The sequence below is a fragment of the Phascolarctos cinereus genome, unplaced genomic scaffold (assembly GCF_003287225.1).
Source record: "Phascolarctos cinereus isolate Bilbo 61053 unplaced genomic scaffold, phaCin_HiC Scaffold_4;HRSCAF=312, whole genome shotgun sequence".
NCBI lineage: Eukaryota > Metazoa > Chordata > Mammalia > Diprotodontia > Phascolarctidae > Phascolarctos > Phascolarctos cinereus.
Window position 1 is genome coordinate 135,348,415 of NW_027555847.1, and position 24,935 is coordinate 135,373,349.

General features: G+C 37.9%; 1 protein-coding gene across 9 annotated transcripts in view; it reads left to right on the forward strand.

Annotated features, from left to right (window-relative positions):
* The first annotated feature begins 384 nt into the window (after nucleotides 1–384).
* Nucleotides 385–24,935, forward strand: part of NPRL3 (NPR3 like, GATOR1 complex subunit) — an 89,233-nt gene continuing 64,682 nt past the window's right edge. For 2 of the 9 annotated variants that reach the window (XM_021006581.2, XM_021006580.2), the window contains exons 1-6: nucleotides 391–464; nucleotides 1,043–1,161; nucleotides 7,198–7,267; nucleotides 12,418–12,456; nucleotides 16,969–17,098; nucleotides 23,398–23,472. In XM_021006581.2, the coding sequence (XP_020862240.1) occupies nucleotides 1,044–1,161; nucleotides 7,198–7,267; nucleotides 12,418–12,456; nucleotides 16,969–17,098; nucleotides 23,398–23,472 (432 nt within the window). In that variant the 5' untranslated portion in view covers nucleotides 391–464; nucleotide 1,043. Of the gene's footprint in view, nucleotides 465–1,042; nucleotides 1,162–7,197; nucleotides 7,268–8,158; nucleotides 8,572–12,417; nucleotides 12,457–16,968; nucleotides 17,099–19,856; nucleotides 19,958–23,397; nucleotides 23,473–24,935 lie in introns of those variants that run through there. The other 7 variants (XM_021006587.2, XM_021006590.2, XM_078152617.1 and 4 more) reach the window with 7 other exon arrangements.

A 24,935-nucleotide genomic window follows, 5' to 3' on the forward strand; every position in this document is an offset into this window, starting at 1 on the left:
GCTATCTAGACCAACCCCACTGGTCCTCCAGAAGACGACGCTATGGTCCAGAGAAGGGAACCGAGTTGCGCAAGGCCACACAGGAAGCAAGTGGCAGGGCAGAGATTCGAAGCCGGAACCCCCAACCCCAAAGCAGAACTCTTTCTGCTCCACCACGGGGTCTCTGCTGGGGTTGGGGTGGAGGGACGCATTTTCTTAGGGAGCAGAGCAGCTCCAAAAAGGAACCGGCAGACCTAAGCGTCTTTAGAAGAAGCGTCACTCAAATGCACAAATACAGCCAGACTTCAAGGGTCACTTCCGGCTGCCTGCGCAGACTCTCCCCTCGACAAGCCACTGCGCAAGCGCGAGAGTCGGCCCCTCCGGATGAGAGGCGAGGCGTTGCTACGGCAACCGCTCGAGGCCTACGGAAACCTCGCGAGGCTGGTGGGAGGTAGGAGGCAATCCGGACGTGAGCCTGGTACCCGGTGAGGGCAAGTTGACGTTTCTTCCTCCGCGGCCTCCGAGGTTTCCCACGCCTCCCGCTCCCGGGCCCGATATTACGTCTTTCCAGAGGGGCCCTGTTACATCCCATCTCCTCTGAATCCCTCTCCACCGACCCCTCCCCAGCGCCCCCAGTTCCCCTCAACCCTTCAGGCCCTGCCTGGTTCCCTCCGCACTCCCAGGCCTACCTTCCCTCCCGCCCCCTCGGCCTTCCACTCCCCGAAGCTCCACGCCCCCGGGCCTCCTCCTTCTATCTCCTTCAAGCCCGATCCTTGCCTCTTCTACCCTCCAAGCCGTCAACCTCAGGGATCGAGGACCCACCCCGGCTCACCCCTAACTCCTGACCCTCCCCCTTCCATCGCCTTCAAGCTCAACCCCTCCCTCCCTCATATTCCTAGCACCAAACAGGCCTGGCTCTAGTCACCCCAGGGTCTCCCCCCACACACTTCGTCATCCTCAAGCCCCAGAACGCCCCTTCTGGTCCCTCTAAATCCCCAGCCTGTTACATCCCCTAAACCTGGTTTCTCCCCCTCCCCCTGCCCTTTCCCTCCACCTGGCCCAGGATGGGGGACAACACCAGCCCCATCAGTGTGATCCTGGTCAGTTCAGGGAGCAGGGGCAATAAGTTACTGTTCAGGTACCCATTTCAGAGAAACCAGGAGCATCCTGCATCCCAGACAAGTAAGTGAGCCAGTGTTGGCAGTGTGGTATGGGACTCCTGGGGATGAGAAGCTGGCTCTTTAAGGTTGAAGGGAAGAGTGGTGACAGTGACAGCGCTGACTGTTGGGCTTCTCTGCCCTTCTCATCCTTTCCCTAGAGCAGTGAAAAATCTCAGTGGTTTGTGTAGAAACTGAAAAGTGAGCTCATTTGGGGTGAAAACAAGAATATCTGGCGTTTCTGAGACTCCACCAAGGTGCCATGCTGTGTGCAGGGGATACAAAAATAAAAAATGACAGTCCCCCAAGATCCTAGAAAATTTATGTCATTATGATCTTGGGATCATATTTTTCCACCAAGTGAAGCTCGTGTCTCTCTACCTCTTTTTTTTTAAAGGTTACAGATAATGCTTTTCAGCCTGAACCACAAAGCAATGAAAAAATTTTAAACAAGTTTCTTTTCTTTGTAGAAAAACTTCCTAACAAACATTTATTGGTCTTAAAAAAACTTTTATTGATGATTCTTTTTTAAAAATATATTTATTTTTCTCCATATTCTACGAGAGGCAGTTTGTTTAATTATCACAGATCATAGAGCCTGATATTCCAAATGATAGCAAATACTTCATGAGCTTTCTTTCTAAATGAATTTCATACTTATTTCAGAGAAGACTGTTCATGAGTGGTTCTTAATCCTGTATTGAAAAGTTTTGAGAATGAAAAGTTTCTAAATTGGTTGAAGTATAAAAACTACATTTCGGTAACAGTGGTATAGTGAAAGAACACTGGCTGTGGAGTCAGTCTGGGTCTAAATCACAACTCTGACACAATATGTGTGACTTTGGGCAGATCCCTTAACTAGCCAGTGCCTCAATTTCCTCATCTGCAATAGTAGGAGGTCCAAAATCTAGATAGCTAGAGCGATGGCATCAAACTCAAATAGAAAAAGGGGCCACTAAATTGTATGTAAGGATCCCTAGAAAATCACGTGTTAACATTATGTTCTATTGTATTTTTATTGTATTAAATATTTCTCAATTACATTTTAATCAGTTAGGGCAGCACTCAGGAGTGTGGCAGGTGGCAAGTCAGGTATTTGACACCTCTGGTCTAGAGACTAGATGGTCTCTGAGGTCTGTTCCAAATCTGAAACACCATCTGTCCCTATTTCTGGTGAGGTTTTTTTTTTGTTCAGTTGTTTCAGTCATGTCCAACTGTCTATGACCCCATTTGGGGTTTTCTTGGCAGAGAGGCTTGAGCAGTTTGCCATTTCCTTCTCCCACTCATTTTACGGGTGAGGAAACTGAGGCAAATAGGGTTAAGTGATTTGGCCGGAGTCACGTAGCTAGAAGTGTCCGGGTCTAAATTTGAACTCAAGAAGATAAGGCTTTCTCACTCGGGGCCTGGCACTCTATCCTCTGCACTGCCTAGTTTGCCTTCATTTCTTGTGTAAGAAACCCAGTTTTTGGAAAAGTCTCAATAGTTAGCTGAATTTTATATTTTTACTTTGGAATATGAGAACTCTCTTCAAGAAATGTTTTAAAAATTAACATGCTACTATGAAATTATCAAAATTTTACTGTACTTTCCACTATGGGAAGACATTTTATTCAGCTTACCTACTTAATGTGCCATTTCTTCTTGGAGCTATTCCTGTGCTCTGATACTTATGAATTTGTTTTCTCATTGATATGGATGCTCCATAAGCAGATCGTAATCCATTCCAGGCTGCTTGTCCCATGAAGTTCTTAGCCATGTCCTCTCATAAATCTGCCATAGGGGATTCACCCAATGTGTTGTGCTGTGCTTCCTCTAGTTCTGGCCATTAGTTCTTAGGATCAGAGATTTAGAGTTGAAAGAGATCCAGTGCCATCTAATTCAGACCGATCATTTTACAGATGAAGAAGCTGAATCCAGGAGAGGGAAAGTGACTTGGTAAAATGAGTTGGAAGCCAGGATTTGTACACATCTTTGTTCTTCTGTACTCCTTGCCCTTGGGGTATGTAAGTTGTGGGATGGCATCACCTAGATAGGTCCAAGCTCTGCATTTAGGAGTTCCTGTTGTTTGTTTTATGGCTCACTTAACTGAATCAGTTTAGCTACATGTTAAAAACAATTTTTATTTGAATCTTTTATTTCTACATCACCCTTTCCACATATTTCCATTCCTTCCCATGTACTCCTGCCCAGATAGCCATCCCATAGAACAAGGAATAATTTTTTAAAAAAATGTAGTTTAGCAGCACATCCACTAAGTACAGTGTTCCACACCCATTGTCTCCCTTTTCTGTGAAGAGAAGCTTCCCCACTTTTGTCAGTAACGTGAAAATAGGTAGCACTAACTACTAACCAATCCCAGCCGAAGGGGTACAGGAGATGATAATAGAACTTTTGAGATCTCTGGTTTGAATATAGGTTACAGGCTGGTCAAACAGAGCAGTCACTTATCCATTTATTTATATTTGGCTTTTAGTCCTCTATCTAAAAGTGCCATAGAGCATTCTGGGAGTGCAGAACATCATAGAGTCAGGGATAACTGCATTTCTCTTTCACTAGGTAGTGGTAGTAGTAACTGACAGCTTGGGTACACAGAGTGAAGAAACCGTCTTATTTTCTCCTCTCACCATCACCACAGTGCTCAGATAAACAGCGACATATTTGTATACTGGCTGTTCTGCACAGTTTTAAAACTTTAGCAATATATGTTATAAATATAGTAGAAATAATTTTTAATTGCATGGAAAGGCATATTGTTAAAATTACAGTTGATAATGCCTGGAATTCTGCTTGCATAGGATATAGTTTGCCTTCTTGTCTATGGTAGCCATTTTTTGTTTGTCCCAGAGTTATAAATAATTCCATGTACAGTTGTCACTGAGTTTCCTTACACACTGAATGCTGTTTATTGACAGTTTCTATTATGCCTAAATCCAAGTTTAAAATTGCACATAGGTGCTGAAGACCCTCTATCAGTAGTTCCCAGCTTCTGATGATGTATACCCTTGGGAAATTCCAGTGCTATTGCAAAATATCTGCAAAGCTATATGTCCACAAAGCTTTGTCATTTTAATCTGTTTTTAATGCTGACAAAATATCTTGAATGAATCAGTATAATAAATAAATATATTGTCTAAAGACTGAATAAATAACATATTTTGTACATTGTTTTATTTTTTAAATGTAGTTGCCATTGTAATTAATAAAATACAAATTCACTTAAAAACGTTAATGAATCTATAGTGGTTTTCTATCACTGTATTTTCTCAATCAACATACACTAATGCAAATATCATGTACAGATCTGCAGCATTTTTTTACATTAAAGGGGGTTCTTATACTAGGAATGGTAAGAACCACTCCCTTACATTTTGTATGTGCTTTAAAATATTATTCACATTTTAAAGATGAGGAAATTGAGGCTCCAAGATATCAATCTTGAAATTTGTTTGTAGTGACAGCTATAAAGTGTCAGAGGTAGAACTTGGAACCTAGATCTTTCCACTGCATCGCATTGCTTCCCAATAAACTATTTTCAGCAAACTTGCCATAGTGATGAAAATTGCCCATCCAGTGTTCTTGATGTCTTAAAAAAAAGTTTTATTGATGCCTTCTGTTTTTGACATTGCAGTCGTTCTGGAAATGCCCTCTCCTTTCAATTAAACCCGCTTTTAACAAAGAAAACCAAACAAGCAAAAACATCTATGCAGGTACACTGTTTGAAAATGTATGACTTTCTGTACTAGCAATTCCCTTCTCCACAGTGAAGAGAGAGGTATGCTTCACCATTTGGCAATCTTTTCAAAAAACTCATGTAGTGTGTCAAATTTTTTTTATTATGTAGAAACATTGTGGTTTATTGGATAGAGTACTGGATTCTGAGTCAGAAAGACCTGGGCTTAATTCCTGCCTCAGTTGTTTACTACTTGTGTACAACTGTGAGCAGATTAACTTCTCTGAGCCTCAGTTTCCTCATCTATAAAATGGGGATAATACTAATAGTATCTGCTGATATTGTAAAGATTAAATAATATAATGTGGGTGAAGTGCTTTTCAAATCTTAAATCACCATGTAAATGTCAGCTTTTATTATATAGTCAATTCTAAATATACTAGGTTTAATTATATAGCTTATGTATTATATACATAGTCCAGAAATGAGGAGCCTTTTTATCCATTGAAGAACAGTGACCAACAGAAAAGTTAAAGGCACCATAGAAATAAAAAATACTTTAGTTAGATTGATTTTTTATTTTTTTAAAAGAGAAAGGTTTGGCAAAGAATTGGAAATGGAGAGGATGCCCATCAATTGGGGAATGACTGAGCAAGTTGTGGTATATGAATGTAATGGAATACTATTGTGCAATAAGAAATGATGAACAGGCAGACTTCAGAAAAACCTGGAAAGATTTGTATGGTCTGATGCTGAGTGAAGTGAGCAGATCCAAGAGGACTTTGTACACAATAACAGCCACGTTGTGCGATGACTAATATTGATAAACTTAACCCTTCCCAGCAATACAAGGATCTAAGATCTCCAGAGGCCTTGTGATGGAAAATGCTATCCACATCCAAAGAAAGAACTATGGAAGTTGAATTGCTATTTTTTTTCCTCTTCTGTTGAGTTTTGTTTCCTCTTTCTGATGGCTCCTCCTATTGCTTTTAATTTTTACTTACAATATCACTAATGTGAAAATATGTTTAATAGGAATGTAAATGTATAGCCTATATCAGATTGTGTGCCGTTTGGGGAGGGTGGTGGGGAGGAAGGGGGAGAAAAATTTTAAACTCAAAAGCATATGGAAGTGATTGTTGATAACTCAAAATAAATTAATAAAATTTTAAAAAAAGAAAAAAGAGAGAAAAATTAAAATCATCTGATTTTTAAACTAATAGGAACTGTAAATGCATCAAATATTTTAAAACATACTTTAATCCTATAACTAGTTAATGAAGAGGGAGATAATATTGAGGGGATGATGAAGTAAGGGCCCATTCTGAGATAAATTTATTAGTAAACTATTCTTGTCACAATCAACAAGCATGTCTGTTGTTCAATCATTTTTCAGTCATGTCAGACTCTTTGTGATCCCATTTGGGGTTTTCTTGGCAGAGATACTGGATTGGTTGGCCATTTCCTTCTCCCGGTCATTTTACAGATGAGGAAACTGAGGCAAACAGGGTTAAGTAACTTGCCCAGGCTCATACATCTAGTAAGTGTCTGAGGCTGGATTTGAACACAGGTCTTTCTGACTCCAGGGCCAGGGCTCTATCCACTACACCTCCATCTCCTAATATACAAAGCACTATTTTAGCTGGCATGGGAGATTTTTAAAAAATAAGGATGTGTCTCCTGCCCTCAAGGAGCTTTCAGTGTAGCTGGGGAGTCATCATACTAATTATGCAACATCAATGTTGTATGTATAATATATATATTGTTATGTAGTATACAATTAAGTGCTAAATTACATGGTACAGACTTTAAAGTTCTGTAAGGATTCTGAGTAGAGGGAGACCGTTGTGGGCTGAAGGAGTTAGGGAAAGTGACATTGAACAGGTAGAACGTCTTAGAATTCAAACATCCTTTTGTCTATAGACCTCTGGTGACTACCTCTTTCACTGTTCACAGTTGTCAAACTCATTGCTTTTTTAAAATGCTTTTGCCTGTGTCTGAGAGGTGGAAATGAAATGCAGCTGCCAAGAACATTGATCAGCAGTTTGTTGACATAATAGTTCCCATATTTTTCTAGTGCTTTATAGTTTACAAAGTAATTTTCTCACAACAAGTTTATGAGATAGGTCAAGGATTATTATTTCCATTTTATAGTTGAAGAAATTGAGGCCCAAAGAGATTATGATTTGCCAATAAGTTGTGGAACCAGAAATAGAATCTTTTTACTCCATATTTGGTGTTTTCCTCTCTACATCACACTGAGGGGAAAGGTGGAAACCTATGATTAAAATAGAAGTTTGGGGATTATTTGTGGAGTTCGTTTGTCTGTGCTATCCTTGTCCCCTAACTTATCATATTTAATGTAATATATTTTGTTTCCTTTTGCTATAGATAAGCCACGTAGCCGATATGCTGTTAATAACACAGGAGACAATACAGATGACCAAGATGGGGACTCCAGGTAAGGGAACCTTCCTACCCTTTCAGAAAAGGTAGAGGATAAAAGAAAAAATTAGGTGGCAGAAAAGTACACAGCTTCCATCCCGTCCCGTCCTGATTCTCCTTTAAGTGCCCACTGTATTTAAGGCCCTGTACTGGGTACTGTGGATATAAAGAAGAAAACAAAACATCTCCATCAAGGAGCTTACATTCCACCGGGAGATACAACATGTACAGAAATCAGTGTACACAAAATAATTGGAGGAAGATAAGAATGTTAACAATGAGGGGGCATAAGGGAAGTCTTCTGAGAGGAGGCGGCACTTGGAAGAAAACAAGAATTTTGAGACATATTTCACTGAGGTGGAAAGTAGAGGATTGACTTTTGAGAATCCTGTAATGTAGTTTATGAAGGGGCATAATTTGAAATAAGGTTTGAAAAGGTGGTTGGAACCAGGTTATGGATTGTCTTAACTTCCTAGCTGACGAGTTTGTATATAAAGGCGATTGGGAACTGCTGACAGATTTTGATCAAGAGAGCAACTTGGGCAGGCCTGTGCCTTAGGGAGATTATTTTAGAAGCTATGTCAGAGGTGGTTGGAAAGGGGAGAGCCTGGAAGCAGGGACAACAGGTATGAAGCTGTTTGGGTGAAAGGTGATGAGGACTTGATTTAGAGTGCTGCCCTTATATATGGAGAGGGTCAGACAGGTGTGAGAGAGGTGGCATAGGTAGTCACCAAGACATGTTAACTGGATAAGAGGTAAAGGAGAGGGGAGAGGAAATTGTGTCTGAAAAGTTATAAATCTGGTTGCCTGGAAAAGTCATGGTACCCTTACTGGAAAGAGGGAAGCTTAGAGAAGGGTGGGTTTAATGCAGAAATTGATCATTTTCTATTTGGATCTTCTATTTCAGACGTGATGAATCTGAGATGTTTGCATCTTGGTAGAGATGTCCCATAAGATGATTGGAGATATGGGACTGGTGTTCTTTGCACTGTGACTGGTTGACTTTTGGCAGTTCTTCTAACTGCTTGATAGGACTATTTGTAAACCCAGGTTGTCACCTCCCTACTTGTGAGTCCTCTGCTTGTCTTCCTTGATGCTTTATTGTGATGGGGTGCTTACCTTGGGCTGTTAAAGCCTTTGCCAAAGGAGTGTAGGCTCTGGAAGGACTTAACAAATTGAAAAGGCTTCAAGTATGGACTTGGCCACACACTGTTGTCCAATTAATGTGTTAGGTGCTGGAGATACAAAGAGAAAAATGAAAACAGTCCCTGCCCTCATGGAGCTAACCAACCTAGTGATGGGAAGGTTCTTTACTGACAGGTAAGTCATTAGGTGATAATTTTTTTTAACTACAGCAGTTCATGGGACCATGTGTTGACAGGTGCTGTCTGCTTCAATGAGAGCTGATGAGACAGTATCCATGTAGTACCTGAACTAACACTTTATACAGTGTTTTTAGATGTCTGAATTCATTTGTTCTTTAAGCATTTGTTTAAGTCCAGTGCTAGACATAGGGTGAGATAAAAAGTTTGGATAAGAAACTATCTCTGTACTAATGGAACTTATATCTAGGAGCGAGAATAGACATAAATGTGACTATCATATATTATTGTATGTTATAGTTAAATACAAGGTATAGTAAGTTGCAAAACAAAGTGCTATGGGAGGGTCCAAGGGGAAATGTTGTTATACCTTGGAATATACCTTCTTGAGATAAAGGTCTGTGTTTAGCATTTGTATTTGTATACCCAGTGCATAGCATAATGCCTTACACATAGGAGGGCACTTAATAAATATTTCTTAAATTCAGTTGCATTATTTACAAGAATATATGACAGATGAGATATTTTCACACATTTGTCAATCCACATGCAGTCAAAGAGATGCAGGACTCTGGCAGCTCTTTAACTTAAGAGCTCTGGGAGTGCCATCTATTTTATTTCTCAAAGAAATGTTAAAAACCAGAAAATTCTTCCAAATTTCCGTAGCCAACTTAAACCGGGGAATGATAAAGTCTGTCATCAATGTTAGCTCTGTTCCATTTAGTATAGGTTTGAATTGTGAAGTTCTTTCTAGGAAACAATCTAAGCCTAAAATGAATGCTTTCTAGCACTTAGAATCTTTGATCTCCTTTGGAAAGAACTATAAAATTTTGAGACATTGTGGGAGTGCTCAGTATTCTGGGTCTTAACATAATTTCTGTCTATTTCAAAATGATGCTGTTTCTCATTCAGTTGGTCATAAATATTATGGAGAGGCAACATAGTATAGTGGTTAAAGCCTTGGAATCAGGAATACCTGAGTTCCAGTCTTGCCTTGGGTACATACCTGTGACTTAATCTCTTAGTGCTCCAGGCAGCTTGCTGAGACAGAGTTACAGGTTCTCTGTCTTCATCTGTTGATGGAATTTCCACACCAGGAGCTTCCCACACTGATGAAACCCCTCCTCCAAAAGAAACAAGTTTAATGGGAAGCAGAAACAGGACAAGGGGCTCAGCCCTGATATCCTGGGGGTCTTAGGCCACTTACATCTCTAACCAGGCTTCTCCAGTTCTAAAAGAAATAGGGTTTTTCTCTAATTTGACAGTACCATGCCAACCAAATTGATTTACAGTTTTCAAGATAATTTTCATTACTTTTCCCTGTCAAAACACTTTCCAAATGTATTATGGGCATCAGCAGTGAATAGTAAATATTTGTAAGGAAGTGCCTGGTAGTTTTGGAAGACAGGGCCATCTGGAGGAACTCTGCAACAACATGCCTGAAAGTTTGGACAGTTTTTCTAGTGAGTGGCCCTGTTAGAAATATTTGAGCTTAGCATATTGAAATTGTCAGCCTGCATGGTGGTTTTGTTGACTTTTGAGTATTAAATAGCACTCTCTGAAAGCTTAATGGTAGGTTTGATGCAAAGAACGATAGGTTTAATGCAAAAAATTGATCAGTTGCTGTTCAGACCATTCCATTTTAGACACTATGAATTTAGAGTCAAGATTTCTGTTGTTAACTACCTTTGTGATCTTGGGCAAATTACTTAAACTCTCTGGACCTCAGTTTCTTCATCTGTATAAAAAAGAAAAGGAGGTAGGATTAGACTAGATGACCTCTAAGGTCCTTTCCAACTCTAACTCCATGATCCTGTGATGTGATAAACCACTTATAGTTGTGTCAGAGATCTGGGTTCTAATCCTACTCCTGTCCCTGATTTTCCTCTCTGATCTTAGGGATCAGGATTCCTCTCTCAGACTAGATGTTTTCTTTGAACACTGTGGACTTGCTGATTCCAGTGTTCTTTGTCACACCCTTTCACTCTTGAATGGAGATAATTTTCGACACACTGAGGCCTGATGAGATAAAGCATGAGTGCCTCTGAAATTAGAGATCCTTAGACTACATTTCTCTTCCATGGTGTGCATGGCTCTTTATCTTCAAGTCCATTGTTGTTGTGGTTTTCCCTGTTAAAAGAGCTATGTAAAACAGCAAGACTGAACCAAAATAATCTTATTTGCCATAACATGATAGTGTATAATGGTGATAATATAACTTTCACTTTGATTTTAGTTTTCTACATCAGCTGTCCAAAATCAGCAAAAGTTTTGGATGCTTTCAAACATGTTTTTTTCTTATTTTTTTCTACTGGCTAACCTGACTATGAGCTGGAAGGGGGAGACTGCATATCCCTAGGGACAAGCTATTGTAGTCAATAAAGCTATACTATCTCGAATTCTTACCCTATTTGTTTGTTTAGTTTGGGGATTGCCCAATTGATCTATTCATTGAACATACATTTGTTGCACACCCTCTGTGTCCTGGCCACTACTGTGGAGTTTTGCAGGTCCTTTATGTCTCCTGTGGATTCCTCATTTTTTGAGGCAATGTTCTCCCATGGGAAGCAGCTTTGTGATGTGGAGAACATTGTATTTGGAGTAAGAAGGTCTAGGTTCAGAGAATTATATCATCATTCTAGAATGTTGCAAATTGACACCTGTTCCACAGCTCCTAGTCTTAGAAGGTTCCTTATGATATTGAGGTTGAATGACTTGGTCAGGGCCACACAGTCAGCAGGTTTTCCTGCAGTGGCGGAGGGTGTTTCCTCTACCTTTTGTGGTTTGGTCTTGCTATTTCATATAGATCTTGTAATAGAGAGTTTCCTAGAGCAATGGACTCACAGGTCTGGTCTGACAGCCCTCCCACATCCTCCAAAAAAATTCTAGAATGTTAGAAATAAATGAAGTCTTAGAGTTTATCTAATTGAACATTTTACAGATGTAGAGACTGAAGCCAGAGTGGTGGAGTAACTTGCTTGAGGTCATACCAGATGTTAGTACCAGAGTCAAGATTTGAACCCAATTCTTGATTTTTCAGGATAGTGTTATTTCTCCTATGGCATGCACCCCTTAGACTTCATCTCTTTTAGTCTCAGGTTCTTTATTTGTAAAATGGGGCTAATGTCCTCTCTGTCATGGATTATCATGAGCCTCAAATGAGATCGTTTATGGAAAGGTTTTTAGATTATATAATTGCCAACTACTGTTATTATTATTATTTGTAAGTTCTTCCTTATTGACAGATTCAGAATATAAAAATGCAGAGATATGTAATCCTGGAAATTTTGTTAGGCTTGTTTTCTGTTGCTGTATATTTGTTTGTTTTTTTAAGCAGCTGAGGTTTAGAGTATCTTCTTCTTACATAGCTTTAGAAAGATATCAAATAGACTACAAATGTGTTATAGGTAGTGAAGGGCTTCAACGTGAGAGGCTGATATTGATAGCTATTGTGTGTAGTTGCTACATTTAAATGAAGAAATCAGGCTCTTTGAAGAATTGGGACTAATTCTCATGTATTACCACCCTGCCTCCCAAATATGAAAACTGGAATTTTTGGTGGGTGTTTGGGTCGGGATATAATTATAGAATTCTCAAAGGAAAACATATTTGTAAGCTTTGTTGTTGAATGTGGGTAATCCTTTTTTTATATGTACACAATAGTTTCTTCCTTCATCAACTGTTCATCTATGTTTTATAGCAATTAACCTCTAACAATTTTGTACATCTTCCAGTTTTTAATACTGTCTTTTAAAAAAAAGTCAAGACAATCTCATGTTACGTTTCATGGTTTGTTCTTCTATTATATTTTTGTTTGGTTTTGATGGTCATGTTCCCATTTCAGCGAGCAATGTCCTCTAACCGATGAACAGTTGGTTGCAGGGTAAGACCAAAGCATTCTATACTGTCTTTTTGCCTCAACTCATGCTTCCTCTTCTCTTTATAATTGTGCTTAATTTCTGATTTTCACTTGATGTTGATCAATGAACTAACGAAACAACAACGGCAGCCATCACTCTGATGCTCAGTGCTCAGATCTCCCCAAAGGAGTTAGGAGGTCCTGCTAACATTTCTCTGCTTTCCTCCAGCTCGGACTCTTTCTCTTCTGAGCCTTGAGGTGTTTAGCTAGTGTGCATTTCCAAGAGAGCCCTAGTGGATACCAAGGAAGATTTTCTGGACAGGGCTTAGCTTTAACCACATTCAAACCCTTAACCAATTCTTTCTGACAAATTTGAATGAAGATGGGCATCAGGTTTTATTGCCAATATAATTATGTTATGGAGTGGGATCAGAGATTGTTTCCCTACACACATTCCCAGAAGAGTATATTTCACTAGTTAGTTTCTCTCCTGGTTTCTTTAGGTATATTTTAAAGGTACACTTTCTGTCCAGGTTCTGGGAATTAAGTGGGGCTGATGCCAGTATATGTATGTTACCTCTCTTGGTTGCTACTGGTTGTACCAGGAAGACATAAAAACTTTCTCCTGTTAGTATTTATAAGCAATTTCTCCTCAAGTAGAAGTGGATTATGTGATTTCATAAATGATAATCTTCATATCTTTTCCCTTTGGGGTCCCTGTTACCACATAGTCCTGTTTACTTTCTAGGAGCTTGAGGTGATGAAGTTGGAAAGCTGCAGTTACCTAGTATTCAGAATACAGTGGGGATGGCAGTGTCCCCTGGTACACAAGGTACAGAGGTAGCACTTTTAGATTAGGAAACTGCTCTTGATGGCAGCACCTTTGTTCTTATCCAGTCCATCTTTGCCCCGAGATGTCAAACCAAATCAGGATGGATTAGTAAATTAGTGGGCATCTAAGTGGTCTGGCTTTTTTTCACAGGCAGGCTATTTTGTTCTCCCTGTGGATACTTTGCCCAAATTTTTGATTAATTTCACAATTCCTTGTTGATGGGTTTTTTTTTCATTATTGTCCCAAATGCCAACTCTTTTCATTTAAAGAGAAGTGAAAATGGTTCCTGTAATCTTAGAAGATATGTATGTTATTAATTATAATCATTTCGCTGCTTTTTACTATTATCCACTTACAGGAATTTTGTCAAAATTGTTTAATAATTATTAATTTATTTTATTTGCAGAAATATATTGTTCCCAAACAATTTATAAGGCAAAATGTACTATTGAACCAAAACCCTTTCGGCATATCTGAATATTTATCTGACTTCGTAATTTTTAGGGACTGACTATAGATCCTCTTTTCTTTAAGGTATGATGACAGAGTAGAAAGAATTCCCTCACAATACCAAATTCTTCGATTCTTCTACATTGCATTTAATCTAGAGAGGCCCATTTAAACCAGAGTCCCATCTAAGGCAATGTTATTTAAAATAGTCTTGAAAATGGCTCATCTCGTATACATTAGAAAGAGTAATTGCCCCTGCTAGACCCTTTGCTTCCTCTAGACTGTGGGGAAAATGCCCTTTCTTGGACTTCTTGAATACGTTGATTGTACCTTGTAGACACAGTGTTGGGTTTATAGAAGTGGGACTAGAGGAGGTGTGACTTGACTTTTGCAAGCTCAGGATCCAGTTGTTGAAGAGAAGCTGATTTTAATTGTCCTTTTAAGGGTGGAAGGTAATAGTCTTTATGGAAAAGCTAAGAATTTTAGGTAGAGTCTCTCCCCACATTCAAGACTCCAATTCTTCTTGCAAAATTATGTCAAATTAGCACAATTTTTAAAAAAGAGAACTTTCTGGAATGAAGTGGAGTTCATTTTATTAGCCTCTCCCTCTATCTTCCCCTAGCCACCTGGTGGTAGAGAAAAGGGGTTATTCACTTGAACAAGCTTAATGTTTGACCAGTTTCTGGTACCTGAACTCTACCTCTACCTTTGTTGTATATCATGAGAGTGAAAGTGAGAGTATATTTAAAAGTAGACTCATTTATGGCCCTTTTTATCACATAACACCTTTCTCTAACTCTGTGGACAAGTCATTTAACCTCTGGGCCTCAATTTCCTCATCTGTGAAGTTGAGAGGATAATAATAATAGCACCTGCCTCACAGAGTTGTTATGAGAAAAGTGCTTTGTAAATTTTAAATCCTGTACAGCTAATTGTTATTACTATTTTGCCCTGATCCAAGACAGGAACTTTTCATTAAAGTGTGGACAGTAGCCTATGAGAGTCAGTCAACAAGCAACTATTAAATGCTTACTAGGTGCCAGGCACTATTATATCACAGGTAATGGAGATTTGCTCAGGATGGGCAAGTACCCTCAAGGCTTTCTGACTTTGAAAGGGGTTTCTTCCTCTTCAAATTTCCACTATTTTTTTTACATATCCAAATAGTATTTTCAAGCAGAAAATGTGTCTGTAGTCACTTGACTATGAAAGAAATAGGTATTAGTGCTTAATTCTGTGTGTCAGATCATTCCAGTTACAGGTGAACCCAGTGGGCAATTGATTTGGTTCAGAATCTCAGACAACCTTAGGCCTGCAATCAGGGAGCCTAAATTTTTAGTGCTTCCAGAACCAATCTGGTCTGCTAAAGGTCCTTGAAAACTTTCTAGGCCTGTTCTGCTGCAGACCAGGACAGGTCTGACCTAAACAGAAAATGAATTTTTGAGCAGTTGTTCTGCTTGCTACATTTCTTTCAGTATATTATAAATCTGTAGGGAGTTTCTTATGTTCTACTAAATGTGGGTGAAATTTCATTATGTACACATTGAGAATTGTCTAGATTGTATAGAAATTTGCTTGAAATAAATGAATCATTGGCTTAAAGTTTGAGAATCCTTTTTATTGGAAAATATTTGACCTGTCGAAGCAGTCCAGACTAAATAGAACCTGTTTCCAAAACAAAAGGGAAAATCATAGTGTTAGCTATCCAGTAACTACCAAAAGATTGATTTTTCTATCACAAAAACATTGTTTGCTTAGTGTTCAGCAAGAGAAAGTGTGAACAGAACAACTTTTTGAGACAGTTAAGTGGTACAGTGGTACACTGTACTGGTTTTGGGAGTCAGAAGACTTGGGTTCTAGTTCTGACTCTTTCACTTATTTGTGACCATAGGCAAGTCACTTAACCTCTCTTGCCTCAGTTTCTTCATGTGTAAAATGAGAATATTGGATGAGTTCTGAGATCCCTTTCAGCTCCATATCTGTAAAACTGTATACTCCCACTGTGGTTAAACATTTCAGTGAAGGTATTGTGTTGATCTTCAGAAAAGATCCTATGATAATTCACTTCTGATGATTCAGATGCCTGGGGCTGGCAGGTGTACCATATGAACCTGAAGTTCTTCCCAATATTGCGTTTGACTTCCCCAAAACAGTATGACCTTAATATTTCACAAGAAACAGAAATATGCTTGGCCTTAATAAAACCAATTTCACATATTGAGATTTTCAACTTGCCCACACTACAGAGGTTTTTGCTGACAGGAATATTATTTTTTATAATCTTTAAATTATGCAAAGATGCATTCCTGTTTTTAAGACCTAGGTTCTTTACAGAGATCTGGGCTACAAGAGATAAAAGAATGTAGTAGACACACCCATAAGCCACCCTCATTTCTTTCAGTGATATTGTGTTATCTGTAATCCTTGCATTAGGGAATTGAGGGAAAGTGAAATTTATATTAAGACAAATATTATATTCAATATTAAGAAATAAATATATACAATCCAAACATACTGTATATCTATATATGTACATATACATATATGCATGTATAATTTCCTACAAAATAATAACTAAAGTTAAAATGCTCTTATTAGATAAGAGGTATTTAACCATTTGTGAAGAAAAAATATAAAACTTAGTAAAGTGTATGTATAGTGTTGAATAGCAAACAATTGAATTATGCTCTTCATTCAGCTGAACTTTATTGCTTATTTAGCTGAGTGTTTGTTGCAGGCAGGGAGAAAGCAGAAAGTTTCCATTTATACTTTTAAAAAATTATGAAAATCCCACAGTGGCTAATACCTATTCTTCATTTGCTTGAGCAAAAGGCTGCATCAGTCAACAGTCGCTTAGTACATGTATTAACATGTAGCTCTAGCAAGGCAGTGGCTACCTCCAAATATTTTTTTTTTACCTTTTTAAAAAGCAACTGCAACTTATTTTTCTCTCCTGTATTTCACAGAGCATGTCATGAAATGGCAGCATGTGCCTACAATCTTTGCTTCTTGGCGCCTTTCATCTTATAATTGTGGTGATTTGAAATATGTAATCTTAGGAAAGTTTTTTAAAAAGATGGATTGTTGGAAATCAGTAAGGTTAACAATTGGGCAATTTAATTGGAACTCTAATAAAATAAAAACTAAATGAAGCTCCAGTTTAATATTATCTGCCTTTTCCCTTTGGAAACAGTTGGGGTTGTGGTGCTATTAATTTCTATTGTAATTTTTTTCTGTTTTACTTATTTTTGAAGATTTTCAGATGTTATTCTAGCAACGATTTTGGCAACTAAGTCTGACATGTGTGGTCAGAAATTTGAGCTGAAGATTGATAACGTGCGCTTTGTTGGTCACCCCACACTTCTGCAGCATGCCCTGGGACAGGTATGGTCACAAAGGATCTTGAAAGATGGGGTCTCATGTAGCTATATCACTCTTCTTCTAGTTATTCAGAACATTCTAAAGCCATCTGTGTGAATGGTAATGTAAACCTTCCACTTCCAGATGACAAATTTAAAGTACACAGAAGTTAGATAACTTGACAAAGAACACCCAAAAAAATAGAACTGAAACTTGAATACAGGTCTCCTGACCATTTCAGTCCAGTGTGCTTGAGAAACCACACTTAAAAAAAAAACCAACTAATTTTGTTGGTATAGATTGTTTTTACATCAGATTTATTTCCTGATATCTCTTCCTTCTGCCTTTCCCAGAGAGTTATCTCTCATAAGAGAAAATTAAAAAGAGGAGAAAAAAAAACCAGTTCAGCAAAACTAACCAACACTACAGGCAGGTTCACAGTGTTCCACATTCACTGTCCCCCATCTCTGCAAAGAAGGGAAGGAGATGCGTTCTCATATTTCTGAGGCTCTTTGATCATAATTTCACAGCATTCTGTTTTGGTTTTTTTGTTGTTCTTTCCATTTTCATTGTTGTAGTCTTTGTTTACCTATTTCTGCTCACTTTATATCAGTTTATGTGTCTTCCCATGCTTCTGTGCATTCTTCATAGTCATCATTTCCTACATCACAGTAATATTCCATTATATTCATGCATCATGGTATGATTAGCCTGTCCCCAAACAATGGGCACTTAATTTGTTTCTGATTCTTTACTACCACAAAAAATGCTACTATAAATATTTTGGTGTATTTTAGCTTTTTCTTTTTATCATTGCTCTCCTTGGAGTGAATTCCTAGCAGTGGGAGCTCCAGGTCAAAGGGACCTTTTAAGGACATTTTAGTCTCTTTATCAGCATTCCAGATTGCTTTCCAGAAAGGTTCATTGCTTCAATAAAGTACAATAATACTACAGTATAGTATATACAGTACAGTATAATAATACAGTAATAATAAAATACAATAATATTATAATAACAAAATACATTGCTTTAATAAAATACAATAAAGTATTTGTATGCCTGTCTTTCCACAATCCTTCCAAAATTTGGTGTTCTCTAATTTTGTTCTATTTGCCTGTTTGTTGATTATGAGGTAGAACATCATTTGTTTTCATTATTAAGAGACCATACTCCTGTAAGCAATGAAAACAATTTAAATAAATGTTACTTATTAGGGAAAGAATGTTTTTGTAACCCAACCTGCAGATTAAAACTCAGAAAACCACATTTGTTTTTGGTGTAGAAAATTAATACAGTTGTGCACAATCACACAGTTCATTGTTAATTCATTTCAACAGATTTTTAAAATTTTTTTTATTTAGTTTTCAGCATTTACTTTTGTAAGATTTTGAGTTCCAAACTTTTCCCCCTCCCTCCCCTTCCCCCTTCCCAAGATGGCATGCAGTCTGATATAGGCTGTACAATTATACCTGTACAATTATATTAAACATATTTCCACATTAGTCATGTTGTGAAAGAAGAATCAGAACTAAAGGGAAAAACCATGAGAAAAAGAAAACAAAAAAGAGAGAGAGAGAGAGAAAATAGTATGCTTCAATCTGCATTCAGATTCCATAGTTCTTTCTCTAGATGTAGATAGCATTTTCCATCATGAGTCTTTTGGGATTGTCTTAGAACATTATATTGCTGAGAAGAACTAAGTCTATCAAAGTTGGTCATCACATAATGTTGCTGTTACTGTGTACAGTGTTGTCCTGGTTCTGCTCACTTCACTCAGCATCAGTTCATGTAAGTCTTTCCAGGTTTTTCTGAAATCTTCCTGCTTATCATTTCTTATAGCACAATAGTACACCATTACATTCATATACCACAAGTTGCAGTTGATGGGCGTCCTCTCAATTTCCAATTCTTTGCCACCGCAGAAAGAGCTGCTATAAATATTTTTGTACATATGGGTCCCTTCTTTATGATCTTTTTGGGTTATAGACCTAGTAGTGGTATTGCTGGATCAAAGGGTATGAACAGTTTTGTAGCCCTTTGGATATAGTTCTAAATTGTTCTCCAGAATGGTTGGTTCAGTTCACAACTCCACCAACAATGTATTAGTGTTCCATTTTTTCCACATCTTCTCCAACATTTGTCATTTTCCTTTTTTGTCATATTAGCCAGTCAGATCAGCAGATATTTATTAAGCACTGTTTACAAAGCACTTGTGTAAGGCCCTCAAGAAGTTAAAAATTTAACCCTAGCAGAAGTCATGTAATAACTTCAATTTCTATCTCTGGGTATCATCTTCAAGTTTGGTTATCTTAATCCTATTTTTCTTCTGCTCTGCTCTTATTTAAGAATTATGTAAGTTGGGTAAAGTTAAGAGAGTCTGGGCATTTATTGGACTCAAAGTCAGGAAAGTTAGGGTCTAGTCCCAGTTTTGCCACTGATAATTGTGACTTTGTGACTTTGGGCAAGTCATTTCCCCTCTCTGGGCCCCAGTTTCCCTATTTATATGATGAGGGAATTGGACTAGGTGGGGGTTCTTAACCTGAGGCACTTGAACTTGTTTTTTTATTATTTTTAATCTATTTCAATATAATTGGTTTTTATTTAATGCATTTAATAACATTTTTCTGAGACTAGATCCATAGGTTTCACTAGACTGCCAGTGGGGTCCAGGGCAGGAAAATAGTTAAGCTCATTATCTGTGATCCTTAAGGGTCCTTCCAGCTCTTACATTCTATGCTTCTATCGTTAGCCACCTCCCATCAGAAAATGGGCAGGGATGAATGAATGATCTCCAAATGTCACATTTCTCCATCTGGTCAGAACCTTTTGCTGAAATTCTACCAGGAGAGTGAGCTTCCTCTGATGGTTCAAAAAACTGAAAGGTGTGTTTTGTTCACAGTCTTTTCTTAGCAAAAGAGCTTCACTGCTTCTGTCTGGCAGTATGTGATAAAAAGCCTTCTGTGGCCTTGCTAGAGCTCTTCTTCCACCTTGTGGTAACACTTGTTCATGAAAATGACCATTTTATTTCATATAAATTGACCATGCCTAGAATAAATCTGCTTGACAGATGCCAATCAGCTCTTGTAGCTTCTCAGAGTACTTGTTCTGTTTAGTGACAAATGGTGGTTAATGGTCAAGAACAGCAGAGATAAAGGGTTGGAGTAGAGGTACAGGTTGAGGATGAGTTGTGGGAAAGTGGTAAAGTACCTGTTCAATGCAGGAAACATTTATCAAGTACCTGCTGTGTATAAGGTGCTTCTTTGCTGTCTTTTACTCAGTCATAGAACTAATAATAGCTTTATGAATAGTGCTTTATAATTATAATTATATGGTGCTTTATGAATTACAAAGTGTCTTATCTTATTTGATCCTAACAATAACTGAAGTTGATAGTATAATATTATTCCCATGTAAATATTATTATTTCTGTTTTACAGGTGAGAAATTAAAGGTCAGAGCAGTATATTGTTTTGCCCAGGGTCACTCAGCGAGTAAATCATAAACATGATTTGAATCCAGGTCTTATTATTCTAATGCCATTGGTTTTTCTATTATACCATCACTGCCTTCCTAAAGGATTGTTTCGACCCTGTCCTTCATCCTTCTTCCTTTTTTCTACATTTGTGCACTATGGATGATATATAGTGAGCTTTCAGTTATCTGTGGCAAAAAGAAGTAGGAATAACTGAGATAAGGAAAGTTAAAAATGATCCCATTTACATTTTTTTTAAAAAGATCCATTTAATTCATATTTTATTTATGTCTTTATTTTTCTTGGTATAGTTTAAAATTTTTTAAGATCCAGTGACCTCAGATCTTATTTATGTGTTTATTTTATGTTAGTACAGTTATTTCCAACTAACAAATTTTATTTATGCCCTTTTTTTAAACATCAGAATCATTTCCCAGTCTCCCTCTACCCAACTGACTTATCCCTTGCTAAAAGAAAAATTTATGTATAACCCAATCAGCAAAATTCCTCTGGCAGTACATGAATTATTCTATATCTTCAAGCCACTTATTTCCAAAGAAGAGCCAGGTGTTTCCTTCTCCTTTCTCTGGGACCAAGATTGGCATTGCAGTTCATCTGGGTTTCACAACATTTTTGTTACTTTTGTTTACATTATTGCAATCACTGTATATATTGTTTGCTTAGTTCTTTTCTCCATTTCAGTTCACGTTAGTCTTTTTGGGTTTCTTCAACTTTTTTCATATTTGTCATTTCTTACAGCACAATATTCCATTACATTTAAATATCATAGTTTGTTCACCCATTTCCCAGTCAGTGGATTTTCATGTTGTTTCCAGTTTTGTGCTACCACTGAGTGCTGCTAGTAATATTTTATTATATATAGGACCTTGTTGCTGTTAATAACCTCCTTTGGATTTATGCCCTGTAGTGGGATGGCTGAATCAAAGCATATGAATGAAGTTAATTGGCTTTCTTTGTTTAATTCCAAATTGTTTTGTAGAGCGGTTGGACCAATTCACAGTTCTACCAGCAGTGTATTGGTGTGACTGTTTCCCCATGGTTCCTCCAACATCATTAATCATCTTTGCCAATTGAATAAGCAAGGTGAACCCTTAAGAGTTGTCTTAATTTGCATTTCTCTTATTAGTAATTTGTTAGTCTGCATTTGACCTTTTGAAAACTATTCCTACTCTTTAACTGTTTACTCAGGAGAATGGCTTTTAGTTTTACATATTTATATCAATGCTCTATTTTATATCTGGGATAGGGACTGGACGTGCAGTTTCACTGATATAGGTAACTCACAGGTGAGGAAACTCCCTCTACCAATGCAGGTTGCCATCTTTCCTGCAACTTTATAGTCTTAGAGAGTTGCCTAGAACACTGAGAAGTTGTGACTGGTCTGAAGTCATCCAGCCTGTGTATGTTAGAAATGGGACTTGAACACAGGGCTGTCTGACTCCAAGGGCAGTTCTCTACCCACTGCTCTACTGCCTATTATGTTAGGGAAGATATTGAATTTAAATAAGGTATTGTCCTTGCCTTCTTGGAGTTTACAATTGAGCTAGAGAACATAAGACATATGCATAGGAAATATACATTATTTAGTAAGTGCTTGGGTTCAGCTTCGAATAGTATCTCAAATACTTACTAGCTGTATGATGCTAGGCAAGTCGCTTAATGGTTCCGTGCCTCAGTTTGCTCATCTGTAAAATGAGGGGGCTGCAATCGTTGGCCTCTAAAGTCCCTTCCAGCTCCAATTCTATGATGCTTTGATACCAGGCTTATATTTGAGCAGAAAACTTATTTTAAAACCACCTCCATTCAGTAATTCTTCCTGATTATTCTCAATATATGAGACATAAAATTCTAAATAAAGATATCAGGTTTTATTGAATTGGATTGTGTTTGCTGGATTTATCCACATTATTATGATGGTTGTAGTGGCCTGGATATGACAGTGTGGTATAGTGGAGAGATCTGAGAGTTCCAGTCCCAGCTTGGTCACTAACCGGTTTTTTAGCAGTGTGTACAAGTCACTGGAGGAATCTCTCAGGGCCTTAGTTTCCTCATATAAAAATGAGGGGTTGGACTAGAATCTAGTCACTAGATAATCTAAAAGGTCCCTTCTCATAATATTCTGTGATTCCAAGTGTTTTTGAGAGGCACTGTGCTGAAGAAGCAGAGACCTAAAGTAGGAGCATGAAGACTCTTATCTTCTAGGCCTGGCTTTACTACATTAGCCCTTTGACCTTGGTCAGAGTCCTTACCCTCTCTGATCCTCAGTTTCTTTATTTATAAAATTGAGATAATATCCTTCACAAGAATGAGATAATGCACAAAAAAGTGCTATAGAAATGTAAAGTGTTATACAAATATAAAGTGTGATAGAGTATTGAGCTATCAGGTGGGCTTGCTATTGTTGTTATAGGAGTAGTATATTTATGGTGTAATAATTAGTATTTTGAAAATTCCAATAGGAATATAAAACAGAATCACATTTATAATTATGATTATGTCGCATTCGTTGTATCCCCGGAAACAACCTCCAAAATCAGGGAAGTTCTGTTAGTATGGTGAAATGGGTGTTGTGACTGAGCACAGCTCTGTACCACCTCAAACACATAACAGATTCACCAGACAAATATTGGTGGTAATGCGTGGTCCAGTCACAATCAGCAGGGCTGGGTCTAATGATCTCTCCCTAGCTCTCTCATTCCACTGCAGTCTTGACATTTTTCTTTTTTCATTGTGGCCCATTCATCATCAGATTATCTCCAGCTCTATCTTTTTTCCATTGCTCTCTGAAAGTGATTTCATTTGCTTACTAGACTTCTGTTTATTTCACAGGTATCCAAAACAGATCCATCTCCAAAAAGAGAGATGCCTACGATGATTCTCTTTAATGTGGTATTTGCATTAAGGGTAAGGTCATCTTTGCAATTTTTCAGATTATCCCATGCAAATCATTGGGAGTGAGGGAATTTGTGATTTCTTTCTCATTAAGCCTAAACTGAATAAGAGCTTAAAATGAGTGACTAAGGGAGCGTCTGAAGTCTCAGTCCTTAGGGACTAGTGGACTGGACAACCTTGTCTTCTTGGTGTTTTAGATGGGGCTGGACCAGATGATCTCTAGTGGCCTTTTCTGGTTCTAAGGTTCTGTGATTAGTAGTTAAAGGAGGCTCCCATTCCCATAAGATGCAATGTTTTGCCCTTAGAAATCATGCTATACTGCTGATCATAAATGAATAGGCAATGTGCCCTTCTGTTTAATTTGATGTCCCTTCCAACACCTGTGAGGTAGACATTCAACCTTTAATGATAAGTTTCTCATTTCCATAGCAGTTTAAAGTCTATAGAGCACTTTCCTTACAACAGTCCTTTGAGATTGGTAATATAAATGTTATCATGTCTATTCTACAGTTGAGGAAACTGAGTTAACGAGATTAATTGATTTGTCATGTAGCTAGCCAATGCATGTTACACACAGCCCACCTTCAAGCTCAGGCCTCCTATCTCCAAGTCCAGTGCTCTTTTCTATTAAAGTACAGTATTGTTGCCTTAACTTTTTTACTCTCTGACTTCTATCCATTCTCACTCTGTTGAAACTGTCCTTTTCAAGTTCTCTATTGTTCTTTTCTGAGGCTTCATCCTTCATGACTGTAACATTCTCTCCTTCTTGGTACTCTCTCTCTCTCACTGTTCTCTCCTGGTTCTCTTCCCGTCTGTCTACGACTGATGTGTTTGGTTGGTTCCTCATCCTCATTTGTCAGATGTAGTCAATTATGTTTGCGCTACCCTCTTCATAAGATTTTTTGTAAGAAAAGCTCTTTGTAATCCTTAAAAGTGCTACAGAAATGTATTGTTGTCACTTGTATATTATTCAAAGGGAAAAATGAGAAGTACACTTTCTTCTGTGCAGGTTTACTGGCTATGGTATTTTTTCTAGATTCTTCCAAATATTAATTTTATTTTGAGGCTACTGGATTTATCTTTCAAGTTATTATCTTCTCAGTTCCACAAACTAAAGAACAGATACTATTTAAGCTAATACATATAAAATGGGGAAGAAAGTTGGTAAAAGAGGGTTTAATTTTGGCAGTTACCCCAGCTGCATAGCGAATTATTGCTAAACAGTGTCTGTTTCATGTTGAAGGACCCAGTGGTTATGGAATGCTCTGTAATGATGCCCTTTAGGGATGAATTGCTGTGCCTGTTTGTAATTCTTGACAATTTTTCTGTTGACTAATTTGTAATGTTTATTTCCTGTGAGATTTTGAAAAGTCATAAGCCTGATAGTTCTCTGTTTTTATAATTGAGTTGATGCTGTTTGGGAGCACTGATGTCCCTAAAGTTATATTAGAGAATAACTCCCCATGAAGGAAGGA